The following is a 21,659-nucleotide window of genomic DNA, read 5'->3' on the forward strand; positions in this document are numbered from 1 at the left end:
CGGGCAACCATCCATTTGGTACCAGATCATTTTGATCTTCCTGAACAACTTCTTCCAAGGCGGGTCCAATTTGATTTTGATATAAGCCCAAATAGGTTTTAGCTGTTAGGTTATAGTCCATAAAAAAGGGTCCAATGATATGGTGTCCAATAATTCCCACGAATACATTTGTTTTTTGGGGTTATTGTGTCCGAGTATGAACAAAGAAATTCTAAAACAAATTCTGAACATTTGGTTCATTGTTGAGGGTAAATGTACATACATCGGTAAAACAAATACTTCTTAAAAAATCCCTATCATTATTTGCTCTGCCCATCATTTCAAAACAAAATGCCATTCTTCGCTCTTCATCTCCTTCCTGCAGCTCTTGATGTTTTTCGAATTTATACGAATATTTGTGTTTTTTAAAATGCGCAATACCGTTGTATGATGTTTATTTACCTACTAAATTATTTATATTACTAAAACTGTTTCCCGCATAATGCCACTTAATTATGGCTATTTTTTCGTCGATTGAATAATTCATACTTTTTCAAATATCGACTGTCACTGATTTAGTGACACTTTTCCTCACGTTAGTGACAATATTCATTTTACTAGTGCCCGTTTGGTTTTACCTGAACCAAAAATTTGCTAATTTTGCAATTACATTTAATTGAATAATTTAAGATTCGCTTAACGTTTAAAAATTAACGTTTAAAAACGTTTTAAAAATCTACATTCTAATGATATATAGTAAGTTTTTTTAAGTAGTTTCAAATGTTCGAAAAATGAACACAATTTCCTAATTAAAGGGAATAAGTTTAATGGACATGCAAATTATTTTGTTCAAGTAGAAGAAACAGTAAAATATTTTAACTACTTAATATAATTATCGAACTTATGTAGATTTACTTACCATAGTATAATAAATATAAAAAAGTAAAAACTGTCTAGATTCTTTTATTTAAATAATACACAGAGGTATATAGATAAGTATAATATATATTTCAATTTTCTGGTCATTAAAACAGACAAAAATACAAACATGCTTTTATTGTAGATACAGTGTATATTATGAGCTTAAATAACTTAAAAGCAAAATAATATCTATATATAGATAATGTCTCAATATCTATAAAAAAATACGAGTTTATAATTATCACTAGAAATATTAACCAGTTCCAATTTAACTAATAATAAAACGAACTCTCCTGGAAGTGAAGTTCGATGTTAATTATATGAAGCGTCCATTCCGAATGTATCACTTATTCACCACGTAGTACGCCTCTGTCGTGCTTACGTCACTAAATTGAAAGTTTTTATCTCGTTCCCCGACTCCCCGGCCCTCTTGCTGTAACTATTTCTCATTTATTTAAATTTTTAATGATAATCGGGAAGTGATACATTCGGAATGGACGCTTCATATAATTGAATTGCTTATTTATGAAAGGGTATAAGTCACTACTTGACGAAAATCAAGATTACTATAAAATCTTATTTATAGCACGTATATCTACCGTTTAGTCTTGAAAGGATCTAAGTCTGTACTACCCGTAGCAAAAAAAAAGGCATCACAATATTATATTTATTTTTGAAAGGGTATGAGTCAGTGACTTAAATCATTTCATAAATTTACACGGACTGGCGGCAGTCGCGCCGCATCGGTATGCACGTGGCCATTACGAAAAGTTGTTTATTATTGTTTTGTTAGCCAACGTGTTCGGACTAAATATTTCAGTTTTTCTATTTGGTTCCTTTTTTAATATACTAAATAATATGAGTGATAGTGAGCATATTGAAAAAAAGAGAAAAAAGGGAGTTAAAAACACAGATGAATATAAAGCTGTGAGAATTAAGAAAAGTCGATTGCTGGGACAACCGTATAGAAACTATCGAGATAACATGGTTCCAGGAAAAGCTGTTGGCGAGCCATGCATGTAAGTTTAACAAAATTTTAAGTTTTTTAAGAAGTTTTTTAATGGGAATGAATTCTTGCAGGTGCAAGCTAAAATGTTTTGAAAAACTAACTCCAGCAGAACAAATTCACATAATGAATAAGTTTCGTTCTTTTTCAACCAAAAACGAACAAGATATTTACCTGCAAGGACTATTGGTGTCAAACAATATCAAGAACAGGCGGCCACGGAAAGAAGAAGCAAAACAAAGAAGTTCATCTTTTGAATATTTTGTATTGGTTAACACAGAGAGACGAAAGGTTTGCAAAAAAGCATTTTTAAGCTTGCATGGCATAAGTTCTAAGTTAGTATAACGGTTGCAACTTCTTTTGAATCTTGGAAAATCCCCGAGAGATTTAAGAGGCCTACAAAATAATCGAAAAACTGTTCCAGGTAATATTATTCAGATAGTCTGTGAACACATTTCAACATTTCCTGTTAAACATAGTCACTATGCATCCAAAGAATATCTATATCTGGATGCAAAGTTAAATGTCAAGAAGCTGCATAGCTTATTCAAAGAAAAGCATACAGAAATTGATGTGAAATATTCGACATATTACAAAATTTTTAAAGAGCATTTTGATTATAAATTTGGACGACCGCAAGTAGATACGTGTTGTCAATGCGAGGAACTTGAAATTAAATCCACAAGTTCCTCTTTAAATGAAACAGCGAAAAGAGCTGTTTTAGCTGAACTTATGGTGCACAAAAGACGTTCTAAAAAATTTAATACTAGCATACAAAATACAGAAAAAATGTGCAAAGAAAATGATAGAGTTCTCGGACTATGTTTTGATTATATGCAGAATATTTCGTTGCCGTCTATTCCCGTACAGGATATTTTTTACTTACGTCAGCTTTCTTTATTTCCTTTTGGTATTCACAATCTAAAAAATGGAAGTGCTCAGTTTTTTCTTTACCATGAAGGTCTGGCTAAAAAAGGGCCAAATGAAACATGTTCTTTTTTATTCAAATATATAAAACAAAATGTTCCTGCCAGCGTAAAAGAACTTCATCTCTATAGTGACGGTTCTGGGGGCCAAAATAAGAACAATGTTATGACTCGCTTTTGTCTTGCTCTTACTGACAGTGGAATGTTTGAAAAAGTTGTTCACAAATTTCCGATTCGCGGCCATTCATTTTTGCCGTGCGATCGTGACTTTGGTTTAGTCAAACGCAAACTAAATCGCATAGACAGGCTGTATACACCCATGGAAGTATGTGAAGTAATTTGCAATGCTGCAAAGGGGCAAAGATTTACTGTCGAAATGGTCGATACTGATGATGTGTTAAATTTTAAAAACTGGTGGTCCAAGTACTATAAAAAAACTTGCTTTTCCTTGGAGAGCAGTGCTAGGTCTATTCCACGTTCAAAAAAAGAGTCATTCGCAGTTTCCACTTTTATGGAGTTTCGCTACAATCATGAAAGGAAAGGAACTGTTGAAGCCTTAAAGTATATTGATGGAGTACAAAAGAGTTCTTTTTTGTTAAAAATTCCTGATGCTGGAATTGTTCAACTGGCTAATGAAAGAGCTTATCCGGGGGAAAAAATTCCAATTAATATAAAAAAAATTAATGATATCAGGAAAGTAACTGGTTATATTCCTGAAAACTTTATGGACTTTTATGAGAAAATACTGGGCTGGCCAACCACTGATGCGGAAGCTGAGCATGAATAATAAAAGTTTTGTCTTATAGATCATTGAAATGTGATTTTTTGTTTCATCAAAAATGTTCAATATGTTTAGTTCTATATATTTGAGAATAAAGTTTATCAATGATGTTGTTTTTTATTATAAATTTAGTAATATAATTTACAAAACGAATGATTTTATTGAAGTTTTTAAATTAATTCGTGAAAGGATATAAGTCAGATCAACAATATTATAAATAAAACAATATTTGCTTTAAAAAAAAATTGTAAATAAGTAGAAATAGTACACATTATACGAATTGTAACTATGCCCCAAAAAAAATATATATATTTTTATTAAGTTAAAAATATAAACACTTTTTTTCGATTTTCTCAAAAAGTCATTTTTGTGACTTAGATCTCTTCACAAATAAGCGATTCAATTAACATCGAACTTCACTACCAGGTAAAATTGTTTGATTATTAATTATATTTCAGCGTCCATTCCTCTATATCACTTATTCACCATGTAGTTGTTTAGAGTATTGGTTGCGATTATCCAATATTTTGTGGCTTAGGGTGTGTGAGATATTTTTTTTTTTTTTTTAGTATATAAGCATTATTTTTTATTAATCTATTTATTAAGGGTTTAATTTATAATTAATAGTAACATTGGTTATAACAAATTTAGATAATCTAAACCTATTTTTATTTTAACAAACATGAAATAATAAATGAAAACACTAATTCTGTCCCTATGATGATGCTAAGATTATTTTTGCAAATTGGGTGTTATCGCATACAGGTTTGTTATAGAATTTGGTAAACGTCGTTTGTTGGCTAGGCCACCATGGCACTACTATTATTCCTTCGGCTTTATCTGCTATAATTTTATTGAGTGTTCTAAGAATTAAAGAAAAGGGTGGAAATGCATAAAAACATGTAAACTTATCCCATTGTAGTGTAAATGCATCTACTGCTCAGCTGAATGAGGGTCTGGTTTCCAAGACACATATTTTTTACATTTGTGGTTAAAACATGATGCAAAAAGGTCAATCCCAGACATTGACCTTTTTGCATCATGTCCGAATTGCGATGTAATTTGGTTAAAAAATGATTGAGATAAGGACCATTCGGTGTCTAATGACACCAGTTTTCTAGATGCTTTGTCAGCCTCATAGTTTTCTGATGATGCAATGTATGATGCGAACAACCAGATATTGCGTTTTTCGCACCATTGCCAGATTTCTTTTGCAAGATTCGCAAGGTTTTTATATTTAATGCCGCCCATTTTGTTTACATACGATAAAATCGTTGTATTGTCTGTCCGTATTAAAACTGATATATTTTACATATTTTTGGCAAAACATTTTATGCCACAAAAAATTGCTGATAACTCTAATTCATTTATGTGTTTATTTCTATGCATTTCATCCTACCAGCCGTTGGCTGTTACATTATTTGAATATGCGCCCCAGCCTGTTAAAGACCAGTCTGTAAAAATTATCATATCGAAGAAATCAAATTTTACCTTATTATTGGCGCCTAAAATATTATTAAACCACCAAAGAAGATCTTTAAGTGCCTTTGCACCCAATTTCATAGTGGCATTATAATTTTTGTTATTTGCCTCGAGAGCGGTGTATTTGTCCCTTTAAAGTGCCTTGGTCAACCATATTTTATGGCTGGATAAACAGATATTAATATACCACAAAGTCGAGCGACATCTCGAATTTTATGAACCTTATTAATTATTTAAAATCGTTTGATGTAATTTTTAATTTTAAAACGCTTTTCTTCTGGTAATTCAAGCAACATTTTTTCACTATTATAAATAAATCCAAGAAAAGTTTGTTTAGTTTTTGGCGTTATACTACTTTTCTTGTAATTTATAAGAAAACCTAATTTTCCTAAAAGCTTTATTGTGTAAATGGTATTACTTTGGCACTCCTCATAGGTATTTCCAAAAATTAAAAAATCTGAATAATTTACACAACATATACGCTGTTTTCTAATAGTTTTAACAACAGGTTTAATTAATTTTGTAAAACAATAAGGTGCAGAAGACAGGCCAAATGGTAGACAAGAAAACTCATACAGTTGATTTTTATATGAAAATCTCAAATATTTCCTGTGTTTTTTGTTGACGGGAAGCAAAAAATAGGCATCTTTTAAATCTATAGTTGTCATAAAGCAGCCATTATGTAGTAATTTCATGGCTGTTCTAAAATCCTCCATTTTAAAATGCGATGCCTTTACGAATTAATTGAATTCACGGAGATTTAAAATAAACCTTTTTTCTCCATTTGGCTTGTCCCTGAGAAAAATTGGAGAAATAAATTGATTTCTTGTTATAATACATTTTTTAACAGCTCCCATGTTGAGTAATTTTTCTATTGCTAGATTTATAAAATGCTGGTCTTGCCGACCAAACTTTTGCATAGGGATTTTCCCTTGATAAGGCATTTTTGTAAAAGGGATGGTATAACCATTTAGCCAAGATAATAATAATTTGCTTGACGTAATATTTTGCCACTGTTTGAAAAATTTTAAACGGCCTGCCAAAACAGTAGTACTTACGTTTATTTCCTCTTTCTGTATTGTCGGTTCGGAAAATCTGGGTTCGAGAAGTGGCCCTTTTGTGTTCCCATCGGCTCTCGTCGTCGATAGGATGGGCGAGCCCTGTATGAAGGACCGGTGTTAGTATTGCGGCTAGTGATATTGACCTCTTCCCCTTTTCTTGGGGTATTTATTATTATAGGCTGTGGGTGTATATTGTACTTTACTTTGGGATGTTGTGGGTATCAATCTTAGGTCTTCTTCCACAGCCTCCTTGACAGATTTACTTAAGCTAGGGGTTGTTAGATTGCGTCTAACCATTGTTATATTGTATTGTAAGTCCGTCAAAATCGCTTAAGTACTCTAGAAGAGTTTCTTTTATTCCCTTTGGAATCTTTTTATCTGCCAATAAAACCTCCATTCCCTTTGAAAGGGCAACTAGACCTTTGGATAGCTGGGTTTGTTGACCTTGTAAATTTTTATCCCTATTGGAATTAGGATTGGACAGAATACTTAATATTTCTGGGTTAACTTCCGGTGGAGCCATCGCTTCACAATTAGAAGGAAGCACATATTTGTTTAGCAAAGTAAGCTTTTCTTCCTTCTCTAAACCATTTATTAAGAGATGGCTCCATCTAGAAGTTAAGGCTGGATGAAGTACAGCATTTGCCTCAGGATTTTGCTCTGGATCCTTTCCTAGGATCTTTATAAGGTCATCTGATATATCCACATCGTTATGAATTTCTAATTCTGGCGACACAGGTCTAGGTTCAGTAAGGTTAGGGGGTTCAATGGAAGTTACATCTCGCAGACTGTGATCATCCAATTCAAGAATGTGATTCGCCGAACCTTGAGAGATTCGATCTTCACTATTTTGTCGAGACATCGAGCCTCTCCGGATACGATTATCTCTTTGTCGCCTTAGGCTGTTCGATCTAGACCTTGATCTGGTTCTTGATCTACGTTCAAATACGAATCTACGGTGACCCTGAACGCTGTCTGTGTCTACGTTTCTTTTTATGAATTGTCCGTTCTAGTTTTTTAATTTTTTTGAGTAACTCCTTGTTCGAAATTTCATTTTCAGAATCGCTAGACTCGGAAACCATTTTTACTAAAAAAAAGGCTAAAAATCAAGAAACAATAATTGGAGAATTTGTATTATTTTATAATTGTTGAGCCAGAGGCGAATTTCCTATTCATCAGAAAAGGCTCATTTTACACACTTGTTACATAAATGAATATTTCAGCATTAAAAAGAATTAGGTGTTTTTTAAAAAGCACGATGGCTCAGGATAGACTTAATGCTCTTGCTATGCTTTCAATAATAACTTAAATACTAAATCTAATGTAGATTTTGTCCCTACACTTTCTTCTTTAAATAAATTATTTTTTCTACATCCCTTTTCACACGGCTTATTATCAAGAGGATTGAAACAGAGAAATTCTACTCGGTGCAAAGTCAGAGTTTTAGGAGGACTCGAATGCTCCAAAAATGTTTTTTTGTAATGACTTTCAGTAAAGAATTTGGGAGCAACTTAGCCTCTTTAGTATCATTAGCTTCCGGCGGATCATCTACGCCTTCCCTTTTTTATCTCTCATTTCATATTACCATTTACTTGCGCTTCCCAAATAAAAAATCCACGAACCGCCACTAATATGCATAGAAAGACTGGGTCGAGGAAAATTGTCGATGTGGTTATGTTACTTTTGTGTCAGTTCTTCATATTAAAATACTCAATTATATAAACTGTCCACAATTACGTATCGCCTTCCGCCTACTATTGATGACGGTTTTACTTTACTATACAACGTTAGTTAGTACCTTGGATGGGCATAACACTTTTTCATTGCATGGGTGATATTTCAGCGATAACTCCACATTATTCGGTATCATATGCAGGTGTTGTTAGAAGATTGAAGGTGATGCCTAGTGAATAGCAGTTGGCTGCACAAGAGAAAACTCCCATCACTATGCTTATTTGTAAGCAAAAATTGCTGGTATTGACTTGCTGGTATAGGTATTTCAAGGGATGTCATACTCTATGTGCCATCTGCCATCAATTTATTAAGAAACCTCCTTCTGAAACGACAACTATAGATACAACTCTTTGCAGTATGCTATTAGTAAAACGCAAAAAATACATCAAGAGACTAATGTAACTTCGATCAATCATTGTACTTACACTGACACTTTTCCACGTAATAGTTGTGCGTCTCGGAGGTTTTCATTTGCTGATGTCGTTCTTGGACGCGGCATTATCAGCCCAATATTTATACCCCGAAATTTAAATGGCGCTATGCGTGCTGAAACGCTACAGAGATCTAGCGAACCAAGTGCGGAAATTAAAGAATCAGAGGAATACACGGAAATTCATCTTTAAAAGCACGCTTACTACAATTCCAACAGGATGGAGCACCTCCTCATTATGTAGTTCCCGTTAGGCGATGGTTAGATGGACATTATCCAATCCAGTGGCTACCAAGAAGAAGTCCTATTGCCACCTAACACCTCTTTTTTTTGTTGGGTCACCTAAAATCTGCGGGTTCTAAAACGCAACTCGAGTCATTAGAGCAACTCCCAGCATAGAATAGTTCAGGACTGCCATGCTATACCCAAAGAAACATTTGTAAATATAAGTAAAGAATTTGAAATTAGGCTTTATTATTGTCTTCAAAATGACGGAAATCAGTTGCAATATTGAATAATAACAATTTCAAAATAGTTTTTTTTATTTATTATTGTTCCTGATAAACAAAGAAGAATTTCATTTTCATTGAAAAGCATTTTTGAGAAGCATTGAAGAGCTTCAAAATTATGTATCACTCCCTCCTTTCTATTTAAGATTTTAGAATGTATCTCAGCCTGTCCAAGGGGTTGCAGATAAAGATAAGGTAATATGCTTGTTTCCGTTCCTATTTAAACAGTTTTCGGCGTTTTTTTATCAGTTTTACGTTCGTAATATATGGTTATTTCAAATTTATAAATTAACACCCGGTATACAATGTCTTAATTTTGCACTGCGACTGCACACACACTTCTGTAGTGATAAACAATGTGCCACTAGGCTTACTGTATTTACAAAATATAAAAAAGTTTTTATTTTAACGAGCTCGTAGAATTAGGTCAAGACGTCGTAATGGTCTTCGATGGAATGTGAAGGAATAGGATTAATGGAGCGACCAAGGCCGCGAGGATTACCAGAAGCAGCTGGATCCCCTCCCTCACCTGTTCTATGGATGAGCTCCTATTGACTGTGAAAATTACTACAACGCATCAAAAACAAAAAAAACTATTAAAAAACTACAACATATAAAAAAATTAACCCTTCCTGATTTTCAAAAATTCCTGTAAATATTCCTGCGAATAATCATCCTTTTACCTCTATAAACCCTCTAAGGCTAAGGAATTTATAGGGATAATTATAGGAACAAACATTTGAATGCTTTTTAACTTTAGTTTAAGAGAATTGAACGCTTTTAATTTTAGTTTCAACGAATGAAACGTTTAAATCTTTAATTTCAATACTAGAGCATTGAACGCTTTTAATTGTTAAGCTCTAAATAAAAATCTGAAGCTCTTAAGCTCCAATAAGAAATGGAACCAAGAAAAATGAATTGGGATCTAAGTTAAATAATATTAAGCCATATGATGATGATTGTATTAAATGAAATAAATTCATTAATCAGTGAAAATTTTATAGTTTTTTTAAGTGTGCGAATGATGATGAATTAAATCATTATATTTTTGAATGCATCCAAGAAAAGTTGGGAAAAAAAGCTGAGATTTTAGTTGGCAACCGTGCTAAAACTATCAGTGGCCGGCCCCGGCAGCGCGGTGGGTATATACCTGCCTAGCAGACGTGTGGTCCTGGGTTCGAGTCCCAGACTGGGCATAGTCGTTTGTGACGTTCGATTTAGTTTAAAATACTAAAAATTATACAGAGGCTTTTCGTGACTAAATGTGCTCAGCACAAGGTCAATAAATGAATTAAAAAAAAATTATCAGTTGAAAGCTTTCACACCGTAAGGATCTGGATTGTCTAGCACAATAATTAGTTACAACCAGACCTAATAAAAATGAATATCTATTTAATTTTAGTAATAGTCTTAAATTGATAAAATGTTGCACAAAAAAAAGTGATGATCCTAATTACTCAAAAGATGAAAAGTTATATCATACAAAGCATTATGAAAAGATTGCTTTAAATACCTTTATTGCAGGTTGTAATGGCGTATAGAAAAATAATATGGATCTAAAAAGGCCTGCCAGTCTTAAACGTCGCAATGGATTATATTATAGAATTCAAAAACTTTGAAAGACTTTATGGTAATCTTAAATTGTTTAGAGTATCTAAACCTAATTACAATAACACTAGTTATAATTTAAAAAGCAATCAAAATAATTATGCACCAATATATAATCGACAATTTTATAATAATAACAATAATATCCCATACAATAATCTCTTTAATCATTATAATAGCTATAAATAAATAATAATAAAGATTACACAAACTTTAAATTTACCAACAGGCCCAGTTAATATGCCTCCAAGGCAATTACCTCCTAAAAAGTTTTTAAATAATCAAAAAATCTTTTCAAACCTAATTAAATAAGTCGATATAATCGAATACATGAGATTTACCTAAACCCGAACCAACAACTGCAAATGGTAACAACTGCAAGAAATCCATCTATGAGAAGTTTTAGACCACCTCGACAGTATAAAAAAAAATTAATTTAAACATAAATTTAAAGAATGAAACTGGCTGTAATTAAAAAATTAAAATTCCATTTAAGATTCGTCAACCCGGTGGTATTAATAATTTTACATTATCTTTAAGTCCATACGCCATATTAAAATATCTACCTGTACTCATATACAACAGAGAAATGTTAATTCCATAATAAATGTGAAATAAAATTCAGTTAGTAACAATGACATGGAAAATTTAATACGTCTAAAGCATTTCAATTCTGAAGCATCACGTGCGGTAATTAATTTATGTACAGAATAAAGATATTTTTTATAAATCCGGAGATAAACTTTCTTTTACATATTAAGTTAAACATGAAATTTATACTAGTGACGAAATATCAGTACCTTCTAAGTCATATAGATATCCTTATAGACATAAAAGATCACAAATAAATTATATGTTGGAAAAAGGAATAATTAGACCTTCTACAATCCCATGGAGTTCTCCTATATGGGTTGTTCCTAAAAAATTAGGCGCCTCCAAAAATGGCGTATCGTTATGGATTATAGAAAAATAAATGAGAAAACAATAGATGATTGTTATCCCATTCCAAATATTACAGATATCATTGATAAACTTGGACGTTCATAATATTACACTACCCTTAATTTAGTAAGTGGCTTTCGTCAAATTGAAATGGCTCCAAATTTAATTCCAAAAACCGCCTTTTCTACAAAAAATGGAGATTATGAATATCTCTTTTTAAGAAGAATATCTTTTGGTTTACAAAATGTCCCTAATACCGTCCAGCGTGTAATGGATGAAATTTAAAAAGATCTTCAAAATAAAATATGCATAGTATACATGGATGACATAATCTTTAGTACCTACAGGGTGTCCCATTTTGGGTATTTTTGCGTTATCTCCATTATTTTTAGAGATAGAGAGTTGCAGTTTTCGTAACACCGTGCTACTGTTTCGAAAAACTAAACATGCCGCCAACAAAATGTTCATAGCCCCTTGAGTTGTAAAAATACAGGGCATTTTTGAAAATTTTGTATTTTGGGATTATTATTTGGATTGCTGACTACAGCTGCGTCAAATTTTTTGAAAATGTGAAAGTCCTCATTGTTTTTGGTCCTCTTGATGTTTTCCGTCCCAAAAATGGTGTAAGACCTGGCCCATATCTTATGTTTCCATTAAGAAATTTAAAAATCTAGAACACTAATCTAATTAGCCATGAAAAAATCTAAAATCATCGTTTATTGCATTTTTTCGATTAAATTAATTTGATTTGACAAAAATGAACACTTCGAAACGAAAAAACGCAAGAGATAAAAATTTTAGATCTTTACATGGCTAACTAGATGGTATTGCTAGATTATTACATTTTTAAAAGGAAATGTAAGATACGGGCTATCAGAAGGGTAAGCTCCCCTGAATCCATCCCTCAAATTGGATTTACAGTATTTTTGACACGGAAAATAAAAAGAGCTCCCAAAAAACGGGAAAATGCAAATTTTCAGAAAAATTGATGCAAAATTGTAGTTACGGTTTCAAATAATCGATTTTCTTCAAGCAATTTGCGAGGGCTGTAGCCCTGAGGGGAGGCATTTTAAGATACATGTTTATAGGAAAAAAGTCTTATTTTAGCTCCAACAATATGCTCTTAAAATATTTGCACCGAATTTGTAACACTCTGTATAAATTTAATAAACACTGTAAGAGAACAACCATATAACAAAACAACATTTTTACAAGAGATGTTTAAAATGACCACCATCTTCTCTGATACAAAATTGGCACATCCTTGTAATTCTTTTAATAGCATTCAAAATAATAATTTGTCTCCTTCTCAGATTTTGAAATGCTAAATAAATTGCCTCTTAAAGTTCTATTAATTGATAGATTGTTGTTGTTGATTAATGATTCTATTGATTGATATGATAGATTGTTTATTGTTTTCTATACACTTGATCTTGTAAAAAAATCTAAAATCGAGAAATCGGGGGGACCGTGGTGGCCATCTAACACGTCCGTTAGTATCTATCCATCTTTAAGGAAAGTTATTTTCAAGAAATGCCCTTAGTAGCCCAGAGTTATGACTTGGGGTACCATCTTGTTGTAGGTAAACAGCCTATATTTTTTAAGATCCGTTATGCGTTAGTTTTTGGCACTCCAATTTCTTTTTCGATTTTTCTGCATGAGCTCGAGGGTGTTGCTTCTATATACCCTAAAATATCTATTTCTTTTTTTTTTCTATGTTCTCTATTGTACGCTTTAGGACGCGGCTGAACAAAACATCCGTGCTTAAGTAAATTGTCCTTTAAACGAGCAAATATACAAAAAAACGATTGCGTTCTCTCTGGATATCTAACAAACATAAAAGTATATTAGAAATTGGTAGGTAGTCATATAACGGCTTCTAACTTACCTATGAAAATATAGTTCCAAAACTTGTTCAGCATTTTCATTGCTTTGTATAAAACATACCTGCATATCATATTCTTCATAATTTTCAGATGCTGCCATTTTTTTAGCGAAATTCACAAATAACGATAATAAACCGTTTGGAGCATAAACTCAATCAAAAACAGAGAAATGTCAATCAAAACCCGATAAGATAGTTGACATTTATGTATTTGTCATTTTTGTTTTGCTTCTTAATATAAATTGTCATGGACTCCTATTAAATTATGAATTTTATCATTTAAATTTAGAAAATTGTTAAAAATGTTATATTTTTATATATTACATACTGTTATATATGTTTGAAAAGGTAAAAGAAAAACCAATATTATGAACTAAACTTGCGTGCATAGAAATCGGCCCACTGTACACTTTTGACTTTAAATATATATTTTTTTTTAAATTATCCATCAGATCAAAAAAAGAAATATGCTGTTTGACAATTTAATATCCTTTAATGTGAGTAGAAATTTATCAAGAAGGCTTATCGTTTATATGCGTAGCAACCGGTAAACAAATGAACCGTGTTTATGTGGTGATTGTAACGAATATAACAAATTTGTCAAATAATAAAATTATTGCGTTTGCAACTGAAATTTGCATATTATTCGTTTTTCTTAACCTCAATAGTGTTCAAGTGTGTTAATTTAATGCATACTACACCACAAAAAGCCGCCCAAGTTATTGCTTTAATCGAAAATGGACTTAGTCAGCGAGCTGTTGCTAGACAATTGGATATGACTCGCGCAGCGGTTCGCAGAGTGTGCCAACGTTATGAGGAGACTGGAGCCTTTCATAGGCGACCTGGAACAGGTAGGAAGCGATTTACAACCGCTCGTGATGACCGCTTTATTGTGTCAACAATATTAAGAAATCGTCACCTTAATGCCAAGTGCAACGACAGCTCCGTGAGGTGCGAGGAGTGCCTATTAGTCAGTGGACAGTGAGACGAAGACTGCAGGAAAATAACCTGACCCCTAAAACACCTGCGATTGGTCCAAAACTTACTCCAGCTCATCAGCAAGCACGCCTGCGTTTTGCAAGGGATCATCTGAATTGGACGTTGGAACAATGGGGATCTGAGAACAAGATGAGTCCAGAATATGCCTCCATGGTAGCGACCGAAGAAGGAAAGTGTACCGAAGACCAAGAGAGCGATTTGCAGATTGCTGCTTTGAAGAGCGAAGTGCTTATGGAGGTGGTTCCTGCATGATCTGGGGTGCAATTTCTATAGAAGCACGAACCGACCTTCATTCGTTCATTCATAGGGGCGAACATGTTCACGGAAGAAGAGGTTTAACGGCTGCTAGGTATATCGAGGAGATTTTAGCAATTCATGTGGTACCTTACGTCGACTACATTGGAGATGAATTTACCTTTATGCATGACAACGCAAGGCCGCACACCGCAATAATCGTGCAAGATTACATTGCAGAAGTCGGTTTTCGGGTTATGGAGTGGCCAGCATACAGTCCTGACTTAAATCCGATCGAACATTTATGGGATGAGCTAAAACGAAGAATTCGAGCTAGACTTCGTACCCCAAACTCAATCCCAGAGCTTATTGTTGCAGTAGAAGAAGAGTGGCTAAACATCCCACAAGAAACAATAGCAAACTTGATTAGATCTATGCCTAATCGTATGAGAGATGTTATTAGGGTAAGAGGAGGTCATACCCATTATTAAAAAATTAAGTGTTAAGTTTTAAATTGTCAATAACCCTATTTATGTTAATAATAAAAAAGCCTAATTTTCTTAATTCATTAATGTCACTATGTTAAAGATAGGATGTTCAAATAAGTTTTCATAAATTTATACTCATATTAAAGGATATTAAATTTTCTTTCAAACAGCATATTTCTTTTTTTGATCTGATGTATAATTTTAAAAAAAATATATTTAAAGTCAAAAGTTTACAGTGGGCCGATTTGTATGCACGCAAGTGTATAAATATCCAGGGTGTTCCATTTTAAAAAAGATAAGTTTGGTTTATAACTCAAAAATTATTAATAAAAAAAAAATATATATCTACACCACTGGCTTATACGGAAAAAATCTATAAGAATAAGTTTTTACTTTTATGAAAATTTTAAAGATAACGGAGATACGAGGGAGGTCCCAAAATGCAAAAATGTCCTGTATCTCAAAAAATAAAAGGGCTCTAAAAACTTTGTTGACGGCATCTTTAGTTTTACGCAAATATTTTTGCGTAAAGCGCAGTGTCACGAAAACCGCAACTCTCTATCTCTAAAACTAACGGAGATCTGCCGCAAATGGACCCAAAATGAACACCCTGTACAAGTCTCCAAGAGCATAATCAAAATTTGAAATTAGTTTTTCCAAAATTAGGAGAAGCTAAATTAAAAATCCGAATTGATAAATGTGAATTTCTTGAGAATAAAGCTTGATACATGAAAAGGTTACTTACTTTAGCTGATTATAATTGGTTTTTAAGAGCATTAACTCATTTTGCGATTGTCTAAGTTGTTCTTTTGCATTCTTATAGTCTTCTTCAAGATGGGAAATATTGGTTCGATGGGTAAGTTCCATTTTTACTAAGTCTCTTCTCTCATCTTCCAATTTTCGAATATGGTCTTCCAGCTCCTTAAATGCCTCTTTTGCCTTGTCTTCCTGATATATGACATTATCATTCAGTGCCTTAATTAAAGAATTATATTATTACTGTCTTATACAAAAAGCATATTTCAAATTTAAGCAGGATACATTTGCCAGTGATATCAGAAAAATTTTCAAAAATATTTATATTATGAAGTAAAACTCAGGTGGCTTGTTGATGTTAATCAAAAGCAAACCTATTGTTTTAATTTTGTGTTAGTAGACATAGTAGCTTACTATGTGTGAATTTTATATTTTTTAAATTTTATATTATCTTTGGAAGTAACTAAGTATATTAATTGTCTAAGTATGTATAAGCTAAAATCTAAACTGCATCTGTCGATAATAATTTGTAGCCTTTTCTATAAAAGCTTTAAGAGTATATCTCAACAATAACTAACAAATGCAATACGATAAGATTTTTGCCACTGAGTGTGTCTTAGTAACGCCTGGAATAAGCATGTTTTGACATTTGACCTACTTAGTGTATAAAAGATCAAATTAAAATATTATATATTTTTTATATTCAGAGCTTAAATTTCTGCAGTCGAACTTACATTTCTCTTTTTTACTTAAATTAATAAGATTCAAGTTATTTCTGCTTCAGTACATTATAATCTGCCTAAAAAATAGGAATACATGAAGTTTCGGACATAATTTGAAAAGAAATATTATAAAAATATCTACATAGAGCTTTTTAAAAATACTAAAAACAATTTGATTACTTATTTCTTTGCTCCTAAATATTTCTGGTTATATTTACGACAAAGTTATTGTCTGAATTGTGCGTAATATAAAAACTAGTTTGGTTAAAAATTTAAAATTTAATAATTTTTATTAGTTAACGACCAATTTATCCAAAAAATACCTCTAATCTAATTTACAATCTTTATTTACCAATTCATAAGAATATGTATACTTACATACTAAATAAAGCAATAATGATGTAGCCGACAAGTATTACGATTTTCCATTTTTTCCATTCCGTTTTTGTTTTAAATCAATTGTAGTTACTTTTTGCACTATATAGGATAGTAAAAGATAGTGAAGTAGTTTACACCTGCTCTACTTTACTCTTATTATCAAAATTTTATTATTATAAGATAATGCGAGTGTGGCACTTATATGTTAGATCTGTAATTCAATATTTTCAAGACGTGGAGCAGCTAATAGTTGATAATAAACTGGACATAATTCGTTTGTCAAGATACATGGCTTAATTCTTGTATTAATAATGCAGTCATATCTATAGATTCAAATTTTTTATTAATATAAAAAATGTTGCTCCACATTTGAGAAAAAAATACAACAATAAATCCTGAAGCACATAGCTTGTCTGGACTCTAAGAATATTATAATCTTCATTTATAAAAAATAAAATACAAAGTAGAAAAAATTTAAATAAAAATATTATACTATGAACTAAATTTTGAATAAATGAAAAGAAAAAACTGCAGGAAAGAAAGTTCTGCAAACCAAGGATAAACCAAATTGACTAAAAAGTAAAAAATAATAATTTATAGCTAATATACGATTCACCCTAACATCGTATCATTGGGAAAAAATAAAAATATTTGCTGACCTTGATCTTCTATCCAGGTAAAAATTTTATTTAAATAACTAATTTAGTCTAGGAACATTTTTTAGTCGTATTGGCAAGTGGTTATAAATTCTCGGCCCAATTGACATTATATATCCTAGAGAGGCTGTGAAGTAGGCCAGTGGCGCCACCAAGTCATCTCTACCAACTGATCGTGTCGCAACTGTATGTAAAATTTATTGAATATATTTTTTTCTCTTTTTCATTTATCGAACACTTTCATACATTTCATACTTTTATAGCTCTTATTGTAAAAAGGTTTGTTTGTTTATAAAGAAATCTTTTATGTTGTCTGGTAACAATTTTGATAACACTGCCCGATATGCTAAGGCCATGCGTTAAAATTGACTCAATTAGTGATTGGTATACCAGTTTTAATCATTTTAAAGATAGAACTTCACGTAGTTTTTATTTTAGTAAAATTTGTAAATAGTTTTGCGGATTTTTCCAACAACATAATCCATATGACTCTCATAGCGCAATATCTCACCATACAATACCCAAATATCTCACATGATTTCTGCCCGATATGATACGATCACATTTACACTGCATAGTTTTAGCGTTGATTGAATATTTGCAGATCAAATATTCAAGCAACGGTTTTAGTGTAACAGGAATTTTATTAATAATTTATAATTAGTATCCCGAAATTTTCTATTGTGGTTTGTTTTTCACGTTTATTGTAAGAATATGTCATATATGACCCTCTGCTTTGTTAAATGCATCCTCCCAAGATTTACCCCTAATTAAAATAGAGATTGTATGTTATCATCTATATAACATACAAGTTGGCAATCTATATCAGAAGTGGCATATAAAAGGTTGGTTATATACAACAGAAAAGCAGGTGTTATTTTGTAGGATTTTCTGTATACATCTTTTATTTTTACCTTTTGTGTTCTTTCTGTTAAATATGACTCAAACAATTTTATCATATTGCCTCTAATTTTAATATTACTGAGTAAATTTATATGAGGTACAGTGTCAAATGCACAGGCTAAGCCTACAAAAAATCCAAGAGTCTTAAGTTTGTAATTAAAATTGATTACTATATAATCTGTAACACGCAACAGAGCGTCCTCTGCGTTTAGTCCTTCTGAAAATCCATACTGGGAGTTTGACAAAATTGCTTTTTCCTTTAAAAATGTATCCAATCTCAATTTATACTCTTTTTAAAAATTCTGGAAACACAACTACTAATTGAAATCGGTCTATAATTTTCTTTGTCTAGTTTATATCCTATTTTGAAAACAGGGACAATAATTTTTTTTAGTACATCTAGATAGTGACCTTTCTCAAACATTAAATTTATTAGGTACTTTAAAAGCATCAATAAATGTTTATGATCGTCTTTTAATTTTTTTTGGTAAAATATTATAATCTCCCGCTGATCAATTATTTTTCAAGGAACTTACTAAACATACCCATTCATTATTAGTTATGGGTTTTAAAAATATCGAGTTCCCAATTAGTTTTTTTTAACTTATTGTGTTATTGTGGCTAATTTTACCTGCAAGATCCTTTCCAATAGCTTTAAAATAGTTAATATAAATATTTGCTATCTGACACCCATCATAGACAGTATTTTCCCTGTCCTTAATTATTAGATATGCTTTTTGGTGTCATTTTCATTTGTTATGCTTTTAATTACATTCCAAGTTTTTCATACATTATTATTATAGTTTAATAACTTTTTTTTTTAATATAAACTTGTCCTAAAATATTAATATAGAAAATGGTCATAAAGAAAGTCCGACATGAAATGCTTGATGTTATTTTATAATGTAACATAGTCTGTCCTGCAGAACTAACCTATCATTTTTAAGAACCGGACCATTTTTTGGTAAACTTATACTTAAGTTTGGACGGTGATCAGGTATTCCACAATTTATTACGGCTGGCAAAGCAGTAGTATTCTTCAGTATATCTTATTGCAGGTAAACAAATTATTAATATATGAAGCGGATCTGGCAAACAATCTAGTAGATTAAAATAAAAAAAATTAAATTAAATAAATTAAAATAAAAGTAGATAGAAATCATTTGACTTACATAGCCAATCACGTTCATGTTTAAATATTTACATGTTTCAGAAAGAAAGTCAAATAGATCAATATTGATATCTCCGCAAAATACCTCCAGGGCACATTTAATCCTACGTATTTCAAAAAATAACTGCAAATCATCCAAAAATTCAAGTACATCATTGATGATAACCGTATACTCCAATTAAACAATTTTTTTTTATTATTTACCGTAAAAGTAATTCTTAAGAACTTAGTTTCTACTGTCAATTATTTCAGAGCTGGGCAACCATTCCGCTTTAACAAGAGTTATTGTACCATCACACTTATTTAATTTACTATCATTGTAAAATATAGCGATCTAGACAAAAAGCACCAACATCATGAACAATATTAATTTTGGAAAGAATTATTATACCAAAACACGCGCTTAAAGCCTGCAAAAATATCCCAAGTTTTTCATAATTCTTAGCAGTACTACGTATGTTAAAATCAACAAAGTTTACATTTGGTTGTGGATAATTTAAAAAATCTAGACTATTTATAAATTATCAAATTGTTGTATTGACTAGTTGGTAATCATCAAGTATGTTATTTCGATCCATAGAAATAGTCCAGAATTCTTCATATTAATCTACTTTTGATATATAGAGAGTGTTAGACTTCTGTTAGATTCAACTGTAGATAGTGTGAGATTTTTTTTAAACAGAATACAAATAAAAGAGGTCTTTTGTTTAACGTAATTTTTAACTGTTTAACGAATCCCCTATCCTATTTATGACAATTTTATTCGCCTACGGCTAATGCCACAAAACGTGTAATGGTGACACAAGTTACTATAACTATAATAATAAGTCTGTCTAACCGCCATTAGTTTTAATTTTATTAAAATCTTATATTGTACATATTGTTTCGCATAGTATATAAAATACCTAAATTAATATCAATGAACCTTCCAGTCAGCATTATTGCATTATTACGCCTGACCTACATTTATTACTAAAACCAAGTCACCCTTGTAAATTAAAAGTGATAAATCGACTATTGCATTTACTATAAATACGCTAGGTGAAATTAATAAAATTAGCATTAACGATCACGTTGTGTCTCATTTAACATCCTGCAAAACCACGCCATCAACAATAAGACAAGCCGCAGTACTCGTCACCATGCTGCCAGTGACGTACTAGCAACAAATCAATCAAGGTGCAAGACACCAGTATTAACAAAGTCCTTGGATAAAAAAATCGACATCGAAATAAAACATTAAATTACGTAAATTCTCTGACCTGACACCTTCATGTAATAAAATAATATAAGGGTATTCCGGTGATCATGTTACAAACATCTAGGGTATAGGGTAGATAGAAAACTTGAAAAAAAAGAAAAGTTCATATAAACATGGGTCCAGAAATACTTACTTCCTCAGGCTGCTAGTAGCTAGTTAGTAGCTCGTTGAAGATAACCTTTAAAAAGTAGTTATCGTTTTATATCTTTGGAACTGCTTTATCTACCGCAAACCAATTTTGGGATGTTTTTAATCGTCAAATTTTATTTATTTAATATTTAAATAAAGTAAAAAATATTTTAAATCAATAGAATGTGATTTTTAAATCAATATAAATGTGATTAGCCTTAATATTATAGTAATATTTAGAAATATAGCAACTTATAAGTAAAAATAGCTAAAAAACATACATTTTTCTGATCCTTCTTCGTCGGATTAAATCTAATTTTTGGAACAAGGTCAAAATTAATTTTCAACAGAAACTATAGCCATGTTTAAAAGTGCGCGCATGGTATTATCGCTACGTTATTTGCCAAAAAAAGTATCGCTTTCGGCATGAAGGCCAATTTCTCAGGTTCTCTAACCATTCCAAATTATTATAGTAATATGCTAAAATGCGAACTTTCTTTGGTCTTTTCTCATCTTTAGTTCATAATACTTCATCCTTAGCCAATATACAAAAATTTTAATATTTAATTTCATTTGTCCAGGGTTATTATATCGAAAACAATTTTAGCCTCTTCACGTTGGCATGCAATATATATTGCTCGGCCTATAAAGTCAAATTTTCATAAGGATAGAGATTTTTAGAAAATTTGGCTGCTTCA

The 21,659-nt window shown here is 31.6% G+C and overlaps 1 protein-coding gene across 12 annotated transcripts in view; it reads right to left on the bottom strand.

The window, feature by feature from the left end:
* LOC126734086 (centrosomal protein of 135 kDa-like) overlaps window positions 1-21,659 on the bottom strand; it is a 437,952-nt gene that overhangs the window by 296,328 nt on the left and 119,965 nt on the right. For all 12 annotated transcript variants that reach the window (XM_050437596.1, XM_050437599.1, XM_050437603.1 and 9 more), the window contains one exon: window positions 15,731-15,960. In XM_050437596.1, coding sequence (XP_050293553.1) covers window positions 15,731-15,960 — 230 coding nt within the window. The remainder of the gene's footprint in view (window positions 1-15,730; window positions 15,961-21,659) is intronic.

The sequence above is a fragment of the Anthonomus grandis genome, chromosome 3 (genome assembly GCF_022605725.1).
Source record: "Anthonomus grandis grandis chromosome 3, icAntGran1.3, whole genome shotgun sequence".
In the NCBI taxonomy this organism is placed as follows: Eukaryota; Metazoa; Arthropoda; class Insecta; order Coleoptera; family Curculionidae; genus Anthonomus; species Anthonomus grandis.